At 40.6% G+C, this 20,978-nt stretch overlaps 1 protein-coding gene across 2 annotated transcripts in view; it reads right to left on the minus strand.

Annotated features, from left to right (window-relative positions):
• The window catches only part of LOC133648629 (tripartite motif-containing protein 67), an 81,003-nt gene that overhangs the window by 41,906 nt on the left and 18,119 nt on the right, over window positions 1-20,978 (minus strand). For both annotated transcript variants that reach the window (XM_062044908.1, XM_062044907.1), the window contains exon 2: window positions 5,545-5,640. In XM_062044908.1, coding sequence (XP_061900892.1) covers window positions 5,545-5,640 — 96 coding nt within the window. The remainder of the gene's footprint in view (window positions 1-5,544; window positions 5,641-20,978) is intronic.

Consider the following 20,978-nt stretch of genomic DNA (forward strand, 5'->3'; position numbering starts at 1 on the left):
CAACCACACCTCATTTACATCATCACACATAGACAATACATGCTCTTGTTCACATCTCTCATCATTTGTAAAAACAACCATGATTTTAACAGACACACCTCACAGTTTACGACAAAATGTTGTCATGCATGAATATAATACACATTAAGTTGACATGTCTAACACAGTGCCCACCTCAGTGACCGTGTGAGCAGCTTTGATTGCTCCAAAGCCAGTTTTTAACTTCAATTGTGAATGAAGAGTAATCTGTTAGACTTTTCAAGTTTGTTGTGAAGTCGTTCCATTCCTTTATCGCTTTATATGAAAAGGCTGATTGTGCAAAAGAGGTTTTACATCTGGGTATGCTACACTGCCCCCTGGTGGAGGCTTGTGTGTTTCTAGTTGTCACAGCAGATGTGAACTGGACAAAGTGCTTAAGTAGCGCTGGTGCCGTGTTATCTAGGATTCGATGGGCCAGTCGTATTAATGCTAATCTTTGAATGTTAGCTAAATTTAACAATCTATATTTTTGGAGAACTAAACAGTGATGGTGGTGTTGTGGTTTTCGGTCAATGATTTTGAGCCATTGTTTGTGCAAAGTTTCTAATGGCCTCAGTGTCATTTTGCTTGCCTGGGATCAACATGTTATACAATAATAAAAACGAAACATAATCATTGCATTAAAATAAGTTTGAGCTGTCTCCATTGTTAAAGAATTCCTGATACTGACTTTTGTGACTTTCTTGCACAACTCAACTGAATTTAATACCACCAAAATACCCGTTTTACTCTCAATACGTTTACACACACTAAAACAGGTGTGTCTAGCCTTTACCCTGCAGTGTATTGTTTATTTGTAGCAGTTACCAGAGTGACATGGAATTCATGATATCATACTTTCTACAAGGCTTTAAACATTGTGTAATTGTTATTGCACTAATGCTACTGCAAGAGGATAAAATATCTGAATGGTGGATTCATCACTACTGTGCGTCTGTTCGGTAAATCCACTGAATCGCTGCTTTATTTTTAGCCCTTGTGTGTGTAGTATTTGTGTGTTTTCCCTGTGGACGCCATGGCTGTGCAGCTGATCTCCCCCACATCTGCCACTCCAACAGGCAGCAGCAATTTGTCAACTCCACAAGTCAGCACAATAATGATGTTGCCATGAAAAATGCCATCCATCCATCCATTTTCTACCGCTTGTCCCTTTTTGGGGTCGCGGGGGGTGCTGCAGCCTATCTCAGCTGCATTCGGGCGGAAGGCGGGGTACACCCTGGACAAGTCGCCACCTCATCACAGGGCCATTTTAGTGTTGCCAATCAACCTATCCCTAGGTGCATGTTTTTGGCGGTGGGAGGAAGCCGGAGTACCCGGAGGGAACCCACGCAGTCACGGGGAGAACATGCAAACTCCACATGTTTTTTCAAAATCATGGCAGTAAGTTAGCAATACAGTCCCCTCATTAGGGTCAGGTAGCATGATGGCAAGAGGAACATAAGGGGGTGGGGGGAAAAGAAAAGGACTACTATGTATGGCTTAATTTCCTCTTCTGGGTTCTGTGCCTCCAATAAGGTGTCCCAGAGGAGTGTTCCCTCATTAACTTTCTGCTTTGTAGTGTGCATGCAATTGTAGCACAGCATGGATTCCCTCAGTGATCAAAGCCTCTCAGCAGCAACGTCTGAAATATGAAGAGAAATTCCCACAGACACACTCCCAAACCTTGTATCCCAGAACTTATCGCTGAATGTACCCCACTACTTGTCGACCTGTGGTGCAGGGGTATCCACACCTTCTTCACTGAGAGCTATATACTGAAAATTTAAATGATATAGGGGTCCACTTTAATATTTTTGTGTATAATTTTTATTTTGTAAAAAGGATCAAATATTTTTTTTTAAACAAACAAAAAATAAATTTTTAAGGCACAAGCGGTAGAAAATGGATGGATGGATTTAATATATATATATATATATATATATATATATATATATATATATATATATATATATATATATATATATATATATATATATATATATATATATATATATATATATATATATATATATATATCCATCCATCCATTTCCTACCGCTTATTCCCTTTGGGGTCGCGGGGGGCGCTGGAGCCTATCTCAGCTACAATCGGGCGGAAGGCGGGGTACACCCTGGACAAGTCGCCACCTCATCGCAGGGCCAACACAGATAGACAGACAACATTCACACTCACATTCACACACTAGGGCCAATTTAGTGTTGCCAATCAACCTATCCCCAGGTGCATGTCTTTGGAGGTGGGAGGAAGCCGGAGTACCCGGAGGGAACCCACGCAGTCACGGGGAGAACATGCAAACTCCACACAGAAGATATATATATATATATACTTTTATTAAAAAAATTTAATTTCTACAAGCCTGTTTTGCAGGTTTCCCTGCTCTTCAGGGAAAATCCCCTGAAGAGCAGGGAAACAGGCTTGTAGGGATGAAATAGCCTCTGTGTTTTTTCCTGACCTAACGTATATATATAAATATATATATATATATATATATATATATATATATATATATATATATATATATATATATATATATATATATATATATATATATATATATATATATATATATATATATATATATATATATATAATGTATATATATATATATATATATACATATATATATATATATATATGTATATATATATATATATATATATATATATATATATATATATATATATATATATATATATATATATATATATATAAAATGTATATGTATATTCATGTTAGTGCTGTCAAACGATTACATGTTTTGAATCAGAGTAATCACACAATTTTGTATTGGGATTAATTATCGTAAATTACTTGTGTGCGTAATTTAATATAACTTTAAAAAAGACCCCAGTATTTTGAAACAAATGTAATTTTAACATTTTTAAATGTTTTACTTGAATGCATGACATTTGTTTGTTCAAAACTTGCAAACAGTTTTAGCTCAAGTATCATCTTTCTGGTAACCATATGTGATTAAGGTAAGGAGCATGTATGGGCAAAATGAATTGTGCGCTTTCCACGATTAATGCGATAATGTTTTGTGATTAATCCCATGAGTTAAATTGTTAACTTGGACAGCCCTAATTTATTTATGCAGTATAATATTTACATACATACATACATAATATGCATATAATATATAATCATTCACGTATTTACGTCATACAATTTGCGAGTACAGGAAGTGACGCAGTGACGCAGTTTTTGCGCATGCATGGACCGATCATGTCTTCCAGTACCAATCGTGTAGCGAGAGACCAGATGGAAGCGCGTTACGGCAGAAAGTAAGCAGATACTAACAGGCAGTGATGGGCAGTAACAAGCCACATGTAGCTAAGCTTCATACTAGCTTGGCGGTAGTTTAGCTACTTTTTTAACGAGTATCTTTTCCTGTTGCTTAGCTACTTTTAAACCCATGTAGCGAGGTAGCTTACATCAAAGCTACAAAGAGAGAAAATGGACTGTGAATCCAGGCCCAAAAAATATGGAGAAAATACAATGACCTGGATGAATGAGAACATCCATGCATACAGAGAAAATTCATGATGATTGGTTGGTATTCATATGGTGAGTCATAATTGGCTAAGGTTAGGGCTAAACATTACAGACTGACCAATCAGAGGCAAGATAAGGCGGGGCATCGAAACTAGTAAGCAAAATCATAGCAGTCACGCACTCATGTCACATGACGACGAAGGAGTCCGAGACAGAGGGACGCTTCAAGCTGACGACTCAAAAAAAAAACATACTTGAAAATGGCAGACGAATTCTCTCCCGCAGATTGGATTTTTCATTTAGTGATGAAGATGACGTGCAGGAAACCAACAATAATGCGTGTCCTTGGCCATATTTAGACAAATGTATGCGTTTAGAGAAAACAATGCCCTAAACCTTAGTTTTTAGATGTTTACTCTGTAAACCAAAATCATAACTGTTATCCTCATCCAAGACGTGGAACACAAATTTAGGAACACACATGAAGGTGAGTTGAATTCATGAACAGTTTTAATGGTATCGGCTGATCTCACTCATGGATGATCATCCCTGTGCATGTATGTGTATAATCATGTGTATGTACAATTGTGGTCAAAAGTTTACATACACTTGTAAAGAACATAATGTCATGGCTGTCTTGAGTTTTCAATAATTTCTACAACTCTTATTTTTTTGTGATAGAGTGATTGGAGCACATACTTCTTGGTCACAAAAACATTCATGAAGTTTGGTTCTTTTATTAATTTATTATGGGTCCACTGAAAATGTTACAGAATCTGCTGGGTCAAAAGTATACATACAGCAATGTTAATATTTGGTTACATGTCCCTTGGCAAGTGTGACTGCAATAAGGCGCTTTCGGTAGCCATCCACAAGCTTCTGGCAAGCTTCTGGGTAAATTTTTGACCGCTCCTCTTGACAAAATTGGTGCAGTTCAGCTAAATTGGTTGTTTTTTTGACATGGACTTGTTTCTTCAGCATTGTCCACACGTTTAAATAAGTCAGGACTTTGGGAAGGCCATTCTAAAACCTTAATTCTAGCCGGATTTAGCCATTCCTTTACCACTTTTGACGTGTGTTTGGGGTCATTGTCCTGTTGGAACACCCAACTATGCCCAAGACCTTACCTCCCGGCTGATGATTTTAGGTTGTCCTGAGGAATTTGAAGGTAATCCTCCTTTTTCATTGTCCCTTTTACTCTCTGTAAAGCACCGGTTTCATTGGCAGCAAAACAGGCCCAGAGCATAATACTAACACCACCATGCTTGACAATAGGTTTGGTGTCCCTGGGATTAAAGGCCTCACTTTTTCTCCTCCAAACATATTGCTGGGTATTGTGGTCAAACAGCTCAATTTGTGTTTCATCTGACCACAGAACTTTCCTCCAGAAGGTCTTATCTTTGTCCATGTGATGTCAGATGAAACAAAAATTTAGCTGTTTGGCCACAATAATCAATGTTTCAAGGAAAAGGGAGAAGCAAGGCCTGACATAAATATGGAAAAGATTTAGTATTACGTCTCATGAATTAATCTGTATTTAATGTTTGGCGGAGGTCATAAATATCCTGTGCTTTAATCATCCCTGCAATGCAAAAAGAGTTAATAACACAATGTGTTTGAGCAAATTAAACCAGTACTACTTTGGTAATGATGGGGATGTTTCCTTCCCCCAGAAGGAATAATTAACTCTAAAGTGACTTATTTTGAGTATTTGTTTGTCACACGACTTTTTACAATGCAAGAATCCGTAATATAGCGTGAACAAAAAGCCTTGTTTGCTGTTTAGTCGAAAGAACTGCAGCGACAGCGACATGCCCCAGCGACTTTGCACTCGCCACACAACTCCTGAGGCAACAACAGCATCAACAATGCAGCAACTGCAACCGCAATAATACACAAATTGTTCAAAGAATACCTAAACTCTGAACATTACTATCTTGTAACAAGTGAAATTATGATGCAGCTCATTAGACTGTGCACCTAGGAAAGCATGTACAGTAGATATGTTACCTGAATCTGCTGCAGCATGTTCTTGAGCTGGACCAGGAACTCTTTGGCGTCTTTGGCTTTGTCTGAAACACCATTAAGGGCCTGCGAGAGCTGACACTGCAGGAAAAAACACAATGTAATCTTGTTTAGAATGTATTTTCTGCCATTATCTGTATTGAGAGCCTAAAACAACATAGTAGTGTACAATGTAGTATTACAATACACTACAGTGGGGAGGGAAATGGCAAAATAAACATCAGGGTCTTCTTTTGTTGAATGGACACTTGGTTTTTGCCATGTTGGTAACATAAATGCATATATTTCATCCTGAAAAAGGTTACTTTGCCATCCAATGCAGGGGACATTAGTGTGCCTTAAGGAATAGAGATGGACTCGTTCTAAGATAATTAACTTCCCTTAATGAATCATAACTAAATGACTTCATTACTATTCTCATATAGCCGATGGGGACACATTTTTGTGAATGGAAACCAACCCCGATGACTTAGTCAGTCTGTATTGATGCTTCAAAAACAATCAATAATCAATACATCCATTCGATTTATTTACAAAAACATTTTTACGAAGAGCACTGGGGCCTTTTGTGTGTAAATGTTGACAACCGTTTTAGACAACACAAAGGAAACACAATTACACACATGTGCTCACTGCTGATAAATCTGCAGACTGTGGCCTCGCCCACATTTTCACCTTCACTACTTCCTCTAAAACACACAACACACACACACACACACACACACACACACACACACACACGCACACACACACATGCCCACACAAGCCAGTAGATGCTTTAATTTCCAAATGGTATCAAAAATTCTCAACACCATTTGAACGCCTCACATAGTGAAGTATAGCCCTATAATGTTTTAATGTTCTTATCTTTTATTTATTGTCATAATCCCCTTTCCATCACGTGCACGCCTAGTGGTGCTATCCCTCCCCCTGTGTACGTCCAGGACGACTCACAAATCAAGTCTAACCTTCTGTGGAACCGGTTGCCATGGAGACCATCTGGCATGACAAGCTGTTGGCCGGTGTGAGGGCCCACCGTCACGCCAAGTCGATGCTAACGAGACGGATGACGGACTAGGGATTTCCTGGATCATCATCACCATCATCATCACGGCTGCCTCGCTTAGGGTTTGCTTGATTTTTTTACCAGCGCCACCTGCTCGTCCTCACTCATTCATTCATTGCTGCTTCTTTCCTCAGTGGAGGAGGAGGCGCAGTTCCATCATGCATTCAGGAAGAGGTCACTACTTTTATTTTACTATTTTATTTTTGTGCATTTATAAGCGTTTTGAAAGCAAATTCTAGACAAAGCAATTAAAAAAGCAGCAAACCACACACAAATGATTAAATTGTGCAATTCTAATCCCTTAGATTCTCTGAGACCACCTCTGGCTGTTCACATTGATCCTAACTAATGAGGTAAAATCCACACCATAGTTTTTTCCCACTAAGTGTGTCAGGCCACAAGCGCCATCGATTACCTGAAGATTGCATCCACTCATAATTACATTTTTAATAACATTTAATATACATCGTTTTATGCTACTTTTTACACCATTACAAAAACAGATCCCAAAATTAAACAATTTAATTTGTTTTAATCGGCCCTTTAAGTCATTCAGCAGTTATAAAATGTCATTACTGAATATGTTTATTTTTTTAATTTTTGCCAGTACAAGTACGAACAGGGGCAGCACGGTGGAAGAGGGGTTAGTGCGTCTGCCTCACAATACGAAGGTCTTGGGTTTGATCCTGCTCTCGGGATCTTTCTGTGTGGAGTTTGCATGTTCTCCCTGTGACTGCGTGGGTTCCCTCCGGGTACTCCGGCTTCCTCCCACCTCCAAAAACATGCACCTGGGGATAGGTTGATTGGCAACACTAAATTGGCTCTAGTGTGTGGATGTGAGTGTGAATGTTGTCTGCCTATCTGTGTTGGCCCTACGATGAGGTGGCAACTTGTCCAGGGTGTACCCCGCCTTCCGCCCGAATGCAGCTGAGATAGGCTCCAGCACCCCCCGCAACCCCAAAAGGGACAAGCGGTAGAAAATGGATGGATGGATGGATGGAAGTACGAACAGAGGATTCTCTCCACCATCTAATATAGCAGTGATTACCTACTCAATGATCGCACCACAGCCGTTTGTGCCAGTTAGGACGCAACGCAAAACAATTTCAGTCTTGATAAATCACATTGCGAATGCAAAATGACAACATTTGCATCATCTCCTTCCAGTGTTGTGGGCGTTCTAAAAATCAGCACACTATTATTCTGAACACTTAATGAACTGTGCTCCTTATTGTGCTCATTTTAGAGACATACCTTAGTGCGCAAGTTTAGCAGATCAGCTTTACGTGCGCTGTCGAGTTTGCTCAGGTTTTCATATAATACAATTTAAAGGCTCAGAAAGGTGTTGCAGTTCATTTACTAATTACAGCCAGAACCAAGTCCAATTTCTTGTGTGTTATATGTACTTGGCTATTAAAGCAGTTTCTGTTTCGGATGAGTAATACAACAGCTCAATAAACTATTCACCCATTCAATCATACATGTAAACTGGTTAATCAAAATGATTCATAATTTTGGGCAGATATAGATTTTTATTTTGGCGGACTTCCACTAAGGCCAGATTAAGCTCATTTGGACCACAACCAAGTTATCTGAGTTTCATGACAAAAATGTGCACCCTTCTGCACCATATTGTGTCACCACTCCAATTATTATTCTAATCATTAATGAGAAGAACTGAGAACTGAATAGTGTTTCAAGAAGTCAGTAGGACACAATGAAGACCACCATCACAATTAGGTCTTCAGAAGCGGGCTAAAATGTAACAATTCAGTCCACTTCTTCACTGCTTTGTTCTCTTTGTTCTCCTCCTCTTGACCTTTTCTCTTCCTCCAAACTAGTGGCGTCACCCCCCCCCCCCCCCCTTTTATCTGCTTGCGTAGATGACGTACGTTTATTCTCTCTGTCACATTCTTTGCAGCCAATGAAAATCTTTCTTTTATCAGACGATGGACGCCATTCAGGACTTGATTCTTCATCTCCAGCAAAACATTTTGGATAACTGTATGTTTCCAGCTTGGTGCAAGATCTTCTTCTATTCTAGTTCATAAAGTTCAGAAAGCAAGCTACTTTGAAGCACGCTTTGATGAGTTTGGTGTGGAAAAACTAGCCCCTCACATTTGGCCTGTCATTGAAGTGAACATGTAGAACAGCATCGGTCCAGCATCAGTAATCTCTGATTTGACTTTTTTTTTTCACTTTTGTCTATACAGTGCATTTTTCGGGACTAGATCCCCACCCAAAAAGACCACCACAGGAGAACAAAAGGCTGTCAGCCCCAAGTGGTTAATGTCGACCTTGTCAAAACGACCCCCGAGGGACATCCGGATGAGTGGAAATGGGGGAGGGGGTGCAACACGTTTTGCTTCTCCCCAAGTGCATCTTCATGCTTCACTGTTCCTGGCTGGTCCACCAATGTTAATATAGACCTCTAAAGTCAGTGTAGAGCAGGGGTGTCAAACTAATTTTAGATCGTGGGCCACATGGAGAAAAATCTACTCCCAAGTGGGCCGGACTGGTAATATCACGGCACGATAATTTAAAAATAAAGACAACTTCAGATGGTTTTCTTTGTTTAAAAATGGAACAAGCACATTCTGAAAATGTACAATTGATAATGTTGTTGTTGTTTTTTTTACACTTATATTTTGTGGTTAATAGTATTCCATCTTTATTTGTTGTTATTTATACTTTCTGAATAAATTATGTCATAATGTTCATCAGTCAACTCATTGGTGTTAATTTTCAATCTATCAAGATAAAAAATAATATCAAAATCATATTACAGGATGTTATTCATGTAGTTTGATCATTTTCCTCGACTAGTGTACTAACATCATGTGGTTTATTTTGTTTTACACGTGTAGCATCATCTACAAATGCTATTGCTATTGTGACATTTAGTGGACACATTTAGAACAGCGATTTCTTTCATTCAAAAATTTCGGCTTATTTTTATACTTAGCAAACTCATCCCGCGGGCCGGATAAAACCTGTTCGAGGGCCTGATCTGGCCCGCGGGCCGTACATTTAACATCCCTGGTGTAGAGTGTACATGTTATTTTGAACTCAAATTGTTACTTATTGTGTCTTCAACTACACGTGACTTGCTGTCTAGCTGAATGATATTCTGTCCTAAGCCAGCTGTGGGTTTTTTTATTTATTAGTATTAGCAGTTCTCATAAGTCGGGAGGTCAAAAACAATCTGCTTTCCCTTTCCTACTCTTCATCCTCTCATTTGCCGCCGCCTGACAATCTTCTGCTGCTTTGTCATCAACGACTTACACGCTGTCGCTCAACCTCCATGTTGACCTGCTGAGTGCTAACTTAATATATAGTTTAGCATTCAAATACGAAGATTATGGCACATTTATTTTATTCAAAATTCTCAAGGGACAAATAAGTGTTGCCAGCTACAATATATAGACAATAGTTTGCTGTGCGTTGCCTTATTTTCAGTGGTTGGTGCATCTATACTGCTATACAAGCTGTACACTATCTACTCTAAAGCAGTGGTCCCCAACCACCGGGCCGATTGGTACCAGGCCGCACAAGAAATTAAAAAAAAATATATATATATATTTTTTAAATTAAATCAACATAAAAAACACAATATATACATTATATATCAATATAGATCAATACAGTCTGCAGGGATACAGCACAAGCACACATGATTGTATTTCTTTATGAAAAAAAAAAAATTAACTTTTTTTTTTTTTTTTTTTTTTTAATTTAAATTTAAATGCATCACCCCCGCAACCCCGAAAGGGACATGCGGAAGAAAATGGATGGATGGATAACTACAGATGTCAATAACGTGTATGTGCTGAAAGCTTCATTTATGATTGTTGCTTTTGGTAAAAGCTTAACTTTTTTAGGTTTTGCTCACATTTGCTTTATTTTATTTAGATTCGCCGAGTTGGTGCGTTTTTAAGAAATCCAAAACTAGATAAAACACAAATAATATCAAAAGTGAATACTTAAATGGAAAATAATAAACGTTTAAAGTATATAAATCAAACATTTAACAAAAATCTTGCACTCTTCCGCCCTTCTTGATTACCTCTCGAGGAACTCTGCAGAAACATTTAGCATTTTTGTGATTTGAACGGTTCGTACGGCCAAAAACAATGTAGCATAGGGCATGTTTCTTTGATAAAGGTAAATGGCGCCAAGTACCTATTGAGAACAGACGCTAGCTTGACCACCACGCATATTTATTGAGCCTGACGGGACGTCATTTAAATCCAATACATTTTATGTCAAGAGCAGGGGTGTTAAACTAATTTTAGATCGGGGGCCACATGGAGAAAATTCTACTCCCAAGTGGGCCAAACTGGTAAAATCTCAGCACGATAACTTAAAAATAAAAACAACTTCAGATTGTTTTCTTAGTTTAAAAATAGAACAAACACATTCTGAAATTGTACAAATCATAATGTTGTTGGGTTTTTTTACACTTACATGTTGCGGTTAATAGTATTGTATCTTTATTTGTCATTATTTATATTTTCTGAATACATTATGTGATAATGTTCATCAGTCAACTCATTGGTGTTGATTTTCAATCTATCAAGATAAAAAAAATATATCAAAATCAAATTATAGTACGCTATTTATGTAGTTTGATCATTTTCCTCGACTGATGTACTAACATCATGTGGTTTATTTTGTAAATTTGTAGCATCATCTACAAGCATACAAATAATTGCTATTGTGACATCCAGTGGACACATTTAGAACAGCTGTTTCTTTCATTCAAAAATTTCAGGTTAATTTTCATACTTAGCAAACTCATCCCGCGGCCCGGATAAAACCTGTTCGCGGGCCTGATCCGGCCCTCGGGCTGCACGTTTGACACCCCTGGTCTGGAGGGCTCTCATAATGTTAAAAAAAACATTTTTAGAAGTTGTTTTATGCTCTAGTTATGCAAATAGTCGAATTATGATTAATAACTCCTACCTCCCTGAAATGTATTTACCACTGTCAGGCCCGGAACCAATTAACAAGGATTTACTATACATCCAGGAGTTACCTCTCTCTGGAATATTGTCCCTTGACAACATACACCATCATAAAAATGCTTGCTGACACATCTTCTGTAATAAACAACATGAATTCAGCCACCATGACTGACTATCGAATCCTCTCAACAGATTTTGCTCCTTCCACTGAGACCCTTCACCACCTTCACTTTTCGAGAGCCAAACGTCGTCTCGCTCGCCCGTCACCTTCCATAAACGCAGGCGAGGATGAGGAGGCTGAGCGAGCGCCAGGAGGAAGAGTGACTCACACTTTTAACTACTCAGCCTTCACTTCTTCTCCAGAGATCACCCCAGCAACAGAGGAGCTGCAGCAAGTAGGACCAGCATGAGCAGCCCCCATTCCCACCCCTTTCCGATCAATAATTGATCAGCTGCTCATCTGTATGAATGCATGCAGGAGGTGGGTGCATTACAGAGGTCATAATTGGCATACTACAAGAGTCAATTGAATTATGTCAGACTAATAATTGTGTTTATTTATTTATTTCTGCCTCCTTTTAAATTCATGGCGGCTCGTATCCATGGTTACACGGCTCATTGTTCTACAATAGGATGCTCCTACGAGGTCTGGAGCAGAGTTGCCAAAAATAAATCACGCACATGCTCAACTATATTTGGATGACTACTGTTACACACAAACAACACACACACATATATATACATATGCATACTGTATATGTATATACATATATATTCACATACGCTTACATATATATATATATATATATATATATATATATATATATATATATATATATATATATATATATATATATATATATATATATATATATATATATATATATATATATATATATATATATATATATATGTATATATATATATATATCTGTGTGTGTGTGTGTGTGCTTCCTATATTCAAAGTGCTGGTTGTGCGCTAGAGAGCAGAGGAAGTGCAACAAAGCATGCATTAACCTACATACAGTGTTCACGTCCAGCAGCACAGCCTTGAGTTACTTTAAGTGTGTGTGTGGGTGGTTGTGTGTGTGTGTGTGTGTGTGTGTGTGTGTGTGTGAGTGTGTGTGTGTGTGTGTGTGTGTGTGTGTGTGTGCGTGCGTGCGTGCGTGCGTGCGTGCGTGCGTGCGTGCGTGCGTGCGTGCGTGCGTGTGTGTGTGTGTGTGTACTGTCTACACGTGCGTGCATCATACTGTCACTGCAGAAGTCACTTTCCCAAAAACATTTTTGGTAAGCATCATTTTTAGTTTAACACAATGTTTTTTATACCCATTCTCAATTAACCATATTATGTCATTTACAGTGTCTTTATTCAATTGAAGAGAGTACCAGGCATTTATATGATGTCGAAAAGCATTTGTAAAATAATAACACTTTTTTAAAAAAATTCTAACCATTTTTTCTGTGATAAATCATTTTGACCTAATTTAAAATACATACAGTATCCGTCACTGTTTCTGGGCACTACAAATGTAAGTAACCAAGTAGACAAGGAACCACTTTTATTAGAGCGGAGGCAACCCGGTATAAAAAAACTCACTGTACGTGCAGACCTCCTTCAAGGCCAAACATCCAGATTGTACACCTTCATAGATACTGTACCTGCTGTGCAGGAACTCCCCCTTCAGATATACGCAAATCGCTTCACATGAATGTAACCAGAAACTTATTCCTAGCCTCTTCGTATCTGTAACTGATGAGAATATAATGGCAAATGTCCCTCCATATTATCCCCGTGGCACGCAGCATTAATGCTGGTCTTGTAATGCACTTGTACTGGGTCAAATTACAGTGGCGGGCCGTGCGTTTCCCACCTAGGCCTTCAGTGATGTCCGACTTCAATGATTACCTCTCAAAATACTATAATTTATGACACCACATGACCATTGCTGGAGAAATACTATACAGGAACACATTTACGCCCTACTGAGCATTGAATCACATCAACCATATACAAAAATGGGTTATTTTCTGGCACATTTAAAACTCTATTAAAACGCATCATCTTATGTGGTGCTGTTAAAATTAAAATTGCAAAAAACATATTAAAAGTGCAGGAATAAAATATTTTAACTTTAAATTTGTAGCACCTATTTGACACCGTTTTAGCCAGTGGTACTCCTCGTAGTCGGCTTATTCGAGTGGAAATGGCGAGCATTTCCCCATTTCATCGCCAGAACAGCTGAGCTAGCTTCCGGGGTTGGCCGACATCGTCTCACAAGATGTAGTTTCTCTTTAAATATCCTTCTTGAAAATGGCCTTGCAAATATATATCTGCCACCTAATCAACATTTTGTTCTCCTTCTCTGCTTTCCCGGTCTGACTACGGCGAAACACTTCCTGCTTCCTGCTAAATTGAAACTTGAGAATGGATACTCACTTTGGATTCACAGTCTCGTTAACATCAGGCTACTTAGATAGGCTACTGTCAACAACTTGTGATCTGCATGGTTGGCTATCGCAACTGTCTATCAACTCTATGTGGTCTCAAATTCCTCCGCTCACGGTCCCGGTGAGTATCTAATCACAGTACGCGTAAATATCACATTCAACGTGAGGCCATCTAGAAGGCCTTACTGACAACAACTTGTGATCTGATTGGCTATCGCAACTGTCTATCAACTCTATGTGTCCGTTCACTTACTCACTAACACAATTGAATTCAAATCCACTCCAAAATTAAACAGATTATTCCTTGGCCCAAGACCCATCCAATCGGTGGTGTGCCGTCAGGGCCAGCAAGGCCTTCTCTGCTGGTCTAACATAACCAGATATCACGATCATAATTAAAGATAAAGTTGTTTTTTTTTTACTTTCCCTAAATATCTAAAAGTATTCATATTCTCTTCATGGCATATTATGCTCCTTCCCGCGCTGAGTTTTTATCCAATCAGAATTCAGCTAGCTTATGTTGCCATGCTGTACCAAATCTGCCTGAGCCTTCAGATTCAGCAATGCGGGCGTCCGTGCACAGTAAGTGAACGGGGACATACAGTGATAGACAGTTGCGATAGCCAATCAGATCACACGTTGTTGTCAGTAAGGCCTTCTAGATGGCCTAAGGCAGATATATAGTGATGTTATGAGCTAGGTAACATAAGGACTCCATTACCCAGCATGCCACAGTAGTGAAGAGCATGCGCAGTAGGTTGTTGAATGTAGACATGCCGGTGTTTTTGATGAGCACTGTAATATATTGGGTTGGAGGCAATAAACAGGCGAGGTGATGAAGTACGTCTCTTTACTGTAGACTTCCAGAACAGACTCAACACACGTGACGTCAGGTGCACAACACCACGTAAATCGTTGGCCAACCAAAAAGTAACCCCAGTACGCTATAGCCAATATTCACCAGGAGATGGCAACAGACAAACATAGATCACTCTATTACATTCCTCCCCTTTTAGAAATGTAGAAATTACTCAAAAGAAATACACAACCCAACCAAAAAATGCAGCAGTTCAATTTAAAAAACTGTACTGAAACCACATTCTTTTTTTTTTAGTACTGAACTCTTAACCCTCATTTGTCAACAATAACGTACGTATTATACAAAACAGTATTTGTACACCTTTAACACATATTTTTATACTGTCTTCAGAGATTCAGTTTTTTTTGGTGGTACTCGAAACCTTTCTGGGTACCTACGGATCACTGGTGGGGTTTTTGTTGTGGGTGATCTGGGTTCTGATGATGGCAACTCAGCAGCCCTTGAATCTGGTTCAGTGATGAGACTAGTTTGTGTCTGACTCACTGATGGTCCTGGTGATGGAACTGAAACAGCACTGTCCAGTTGTACTGATGGTACATTTTCTGCAACTGGTGGAGACAAGATAACTGGCAGTCTCTCCATGTTCTCTCGCCATGGTAACATGTGATCCACATGCACTGTGCGCTGTCTCTGTCCCTCTTGGATCAGGTAAGTGACAGTTCCCAGTCTTTTCAGTATTTTTGCCTGAATCCATTTTTCCACTCCGCCCCTGAAATTTCTGATGCGGACCACCTCTCCCTCCAGGAAAAAGCGAACAGGGGGAGCCCTTTTGTCATGATGATGCTTCTGCGCTGCTTGTTTTCCTTCTATCTGTCTGGCAAGCTCCGGCTTGAGCAAACTGAAACGAGTTCTCAACTGGCGTTTCAGGAATAACTCAGCTGGAGTACGTCCCGTCACTGTGTGGGGTGTGCTGCGGTACATGAGAAGGAAATTTGCAAGTCTGTGATTGAGTGGCAAGGAAGACTTGCTGTCTGCTTCCAGCACATTCTTCCTCAGAGCCCGTTTCAGGATTTGTACTGATCTCTCTGCTGCTCCATTTGATGCTGGGTGGTAAGCCGGTGCAGCAGTGTGTTTTACTCCATTACTCTCCAGGAACTGAGTAAACTCTTTTGCCACCAGTTGTGGGCCATTGTCTGAAACTAGCTCTTCTGGCAGTCCATACGATGCAAACAGACCGCGCAGTACTTTAATGGTGTTGTGAGAAGTGGTGGAGGACATTGGAAAAACCTCCAACCACTTTGAATGGCTATCTATGACAACCAAAAAATACTGTTTATCTTTTTCTGCAAAATCGATGTGAATTCTTTGCCACACTCTTTCTGGCCACCGCCAAGGATGTAATGGTGCCACAGCTGGCATTTTCTGTACTGCTTGGCAGACTGAGCACTTGTTCACCAGTTCTTGAATTTCACCATCACAGCCTGCCCACCAAAGGTAACTGCGGGCAAGAGCCTTCATACGGCAGATACCTGGATGTTCATGATGAAGATCCTCCAGTAATCTTTGTCGATAACCTGGGGGTATGATGACTCGCTGTCCCCAGAGAATGCAGCCTTGATCTGCCGATAACTCCTGTCTGCGTACAAAATAAGGCCTCAATGCTACATCTTGCACATAACTCGGCCAGCCATTTAATGTGTAGTTCCACACCTTACTGAGTACAGGATCTTTAAGAGTAGCACTCTCAATGTCTTTTGCACACACAGGGAGTTCCTCCAAGTGTGAAAAGTAGAAGATACTTCCCTCTTCTGCTGTGTTGTTCATCCCTACTCGGGGTAGGCGTGACAAAGCATCCGCATTAGCATGATCAGCTGACTTCTTATACTCAATCTCATAATTGTACGGCATGAGAATAAGTGCCCAGCGTTGCATTCTTAATGCTGCCAACGTTGGAATTGCTTATTTTGGCCCCAGGATGGCCAACAGTGGCTTATGATCAGTGATAAGTGTGAATTTCCTTCCATAAAGATATTTGTGAAATTTCTTTACTCCAAAAATGATAGCAAGTGCCTCCTTTTCAATTTGGGCATACTTCCTTTCTGGTTCAGTGAGTGTCCTTGAGGCAAATGCAACAGGTCGTTCTTCTCCATTTTCCGTTACATGTGAAATTACAGCCCCAACTCCATAAGGCGAAGCATCACATGCGATTCGCAGTGGCAGGCGGGTGTTGTAGTGTACCAACACTTTGTTCTGCAGCAGAAGTTGCTTTGCATCTTCAAATGCTTTTGCACATTCAACAGTCCAAACCCACTTTGAGTCCTTTTTAAGTAGGCTGTGCAGCGGCTGGAGCACACTAGAGGGGTTTTGCAGGAATCTGCTGTAATAGTTCAGAAGGCCCAAGAAAGACTTCAGTTCTGTTACATTTGTGGGCTCAGGTGCATTTGTTATGGCAGTCACCTTTTCTTCTGTAGGATGTAACCCAGTCTTATCAATGCGATGTCCCAGATGTACAACACTGCTCTGGAAAAATTGACATTTTGATAGCTTCACCCTGATGCCATGTTTCTCCAAACGTGTGAGAACATTATCCAGTCTTGTCAAATGCTCCTCCTCCGAGGAAGCAGTGATGAGAATGTCGTCCAAAAAACATGTCACATGGTCCATCCCTTGCAGAATCTGGTCCATAACAGACTGAAATATCGCAGGAGCACTCGAAACTCCATAACTAAGGCGATGATACTTGTACAGGCCCTTGTGTGTGTTTATGGTCAGATATTTTTCTGACTCTTCATCCAACTGTAGTTGTTGGTAGGCGTGCGAAAGATCCAGTTTACTGAAAGATGTTCCTCCTGCTAATGTAGCGAACAGATCTTCAGTATTCGGTAGTGGATATGTCTGCTCTTCAATGCACTGATTAACACTGACCTTGTAGTCACCACAAATCCTGATAGTTTTGTCGACCTTGGGTACGGTGACTATTGGAGCTGCCCACTCACTTTTGTCAATCTTTGAAATCACCTTCTCACTCTCCAACCTCTCCAGCTCTCTCTCTACAGCTTCCTTTAGTGCATAAGGAACTGGGCGAGCCTTGCAGAAAATTGGTGTGGTATCCGGCTTGGTGCGGATTTTAGCTTTAAACCCTGTGATACAGCCTTGGCCCTCTGAGAACACTGCCTTATGTCTCTCTATCACCTCCTGTACCCCTGTGTTACCATGCGTCTTTGTCTGCACCTTGTGTACTGTGAAAATCTGTTTCCAGTTCAGCCGTAACTTTTTTAGCCAGTTGCGGCCAATCAGGGCAGGTCTGCTTCCCTGTACAATGACCAGTGGAAGTGTCACTTGCTGGTCCTCGTACTGTACTGGCAACATGATGTACCCTCGAACAGCAATCCTTTGGCCTGAGTATGATTTCAACTTTAACTTGCAAACTGGTTTCAAGGGAAATTGCGTAAGGTTTTCCTGGTAAAAGCTGTCAGAAACCACTGAGACCGCTGAACCCGTGTCCAGTAACATTTTGATGCTCTTGTTTCCCAGTCCAAGATCCACTATGTAACCTTTTTCCCAGTTTGAGGTAGAGTCAACTGCATACAATCCAAAAAGTTCTGCCTCATCACCACTTTTGGATGCACTCCCTTCAGTTTCAACATACTGAGTTGAAGATTGCCTTTTAGTCTTCCTGCATGCACGGGCAATGTGTCCAATTTTGGAGCAAGCATGACACTTTTCATTTTTAAATCTGCAGTCATGTGCTGAGTGCTTTCCACCACATCTGTAACATGTTTGCTGCCCCCATGTGTCTCTTTTGCCTCCTTTCTGTTCCTTTGCTTTGTTATTATTGTTCCATCTGAACTGTCCTTTCCTCCCCTTTTCAGAAAAATTATTAACACTTGACAGGGCATTTACCTGGTGAGGTCCGCTGTGTCCAGAGAACTCCATTGTATTTTTGGAAGCAAGTTCCATTGAGACTGCAATTTCACAGGCACGGGGAAAAGTCAGGTCCCTTTCAGACAACAGCCTGCGTTGCACTGCATCAGAACGTAATCCACTCACAAAACGATCTCTCATGGCATCGTCCAAATATTGTCCAAAATTGCAGGTAGCTGACAACTGCCTCAACGCCACAATGTAGTCAGAAACAGCTTCTCCATCTTTCTGATTACGTTTCTGAAAGCGAAAACGCTCTGCTATCACAACAGGTGCGGGCTTATAATGTCCACATAGCGCCCTCGTCAGTACATCATATCCTAAAGCACTTGGCAATGCCGGAGACGTGAGGTTCTTCAGCAGCTTATAAGTGTCTGCTCCAATAACAGAAAGGAAAACACACACCTTCTTGTCATTTCCAATCTCATTAGCCAGCATCCACTGCTCCAAACGCTCCAGATATGAATCAAAATCCTCCTTTGAATCATTGTATTCATCGATGCGACCCACTGTCTGAGCCATGTTAGCATCCGGTGCTACTGCTACTCCGATACGTGCCCGGTTCCTCCACAAAGTAGGCTACTCGTCAGCCTTACCTACCACCAGTGCACGGACCTCCAATAAAGTCCCCTCACGCAGTGGGATTCTTTTAAATCCTCGTCGCCATTTGTAATATATTGGGTTGGAGACAATAAACAGGCGAGGTGATGAAGTACGTCTCTTTACTGTAGACTTCCAGAACAGACTCAACACACGTGACGTCAGGTGCGCAACACCACGTAAATCGTTGGCCAACCAAAAAGTAACCCCAGTACGCTATAGCCAATATTCACCAGGAGATGGCAACAGACAAACATAGATCACTCTATTACAAGCACGCTGTGGAGTAAACTTTAAGAAGTCAGTCAACACGCCTCGTCTGCATCTTTTATGATTAGACAAGACAACACATATATTTGCAAAGCCATTTTCAAGAAGGATATTTAAAGACAAACTACATCTTGTGAGACCATCTCGGCCAAACCCGGAAGCTAGCTCAGCTGTCGATGAAATGTGAGTTCAGATATTTCATTTCTTTATTTTTTCACATTTAAAATGTTTTTTGCAATTTAAATTTTGACAGTACCACATAAGATATGTTTTAATTGTTGATGCGGGTTTATTGATTTTTAAAATGCGCCAGAAAATAACCAGTTTTGTACAATGCGCAGTAGTGCGTAAATGTGTTCCTGTATAGTATTTCTCCAGCAATGACCATGTGGTGACATCAATGATGGTATTTTGAGAGGTAATCATTGAAGTCGGACATCACTGAAGGCTTAGGTGGGAAACGCACGGCCCGCCACTGCATCCAATATTTCTCGAGTAGTTATTGCGTAAACTGGCTAACTAGCAAACAAACGGCTCTTAAGTGGAGTACAGTGATCAAGAAATTGTGGCCTTAAAGGCCTACTGAAACCCACTACTACCGACCACGCAGTCTGATAGTTTATATATCAATGATGAAATCTTAACATTGCAACACATGCCAATACGGCCGGGTTAACTTATAAAGTGCAATTTTAAATTTCCCGGGAAATGTCCGGCTGACGTTTGCGCGTGACGTCACGGATTAAACGGAAGTATTGAGACACCATTGTGTCCCAATACAAACAGCGTCTGTTTTCATCGAAAAATTCCACAGTATTCTGGACATCTGTGTTGGTGAATCTTTTGCAATTTGTTTAATAAACAATGGAGACAGCAAAGAAGAAAGCTGTAGGTGGGATCGGTGTATTAGCGGCTGGCTACAGCAACACAACCAGGAGGACTTTGAGTTGGATAGCAGACGCGCTATCCGACGCTAGCCGCCGACCGCACCGATGATCGGGTGAAGTCCTTCGTCGCGCCGTCGATCGCTGGAACGCAGGTGAGCATGGGTCGTGATGAGCAGATGAGGGCTGGCGTAGTTGGAGAGCTAATGTTTTTAGCATAGCTCTGTCGAGATCCCGTAGCTAAGTTAGCTTCAATGGCGTCGTTAGCAACAGCATTGCTAGGCTTCGCCAGGCTGGACAGCATTAACCGTGTGGTTACAGGTCCAGGGTTTGGTTCGGTGTCTCCTGATAGTAGAAGTAATAGTAGTATTGTTGATCTTCTGTCTATCCTTCCAGTCAGGGGCATGTTTCTTCTGTTTCTATCCGCAGTTAAGCACGAT

This window comes from Entelurus aequoreus, linkage group LG04 (assembly GCF_033978785.1).
Source record: "Entelurus aequoreus isolate RoL-2023_Sb linkage group LG04, RoL_Eaeq_v1.1, whole genome shotgun sequence".
Taxonomy (NCBI): domain Eukaryota; kingdom Metazoa; phylum Chordata; class Actinopteri; order Syngnathiformes; family Syngnathidae; genus Entelurus; species Entelurus aequoreus.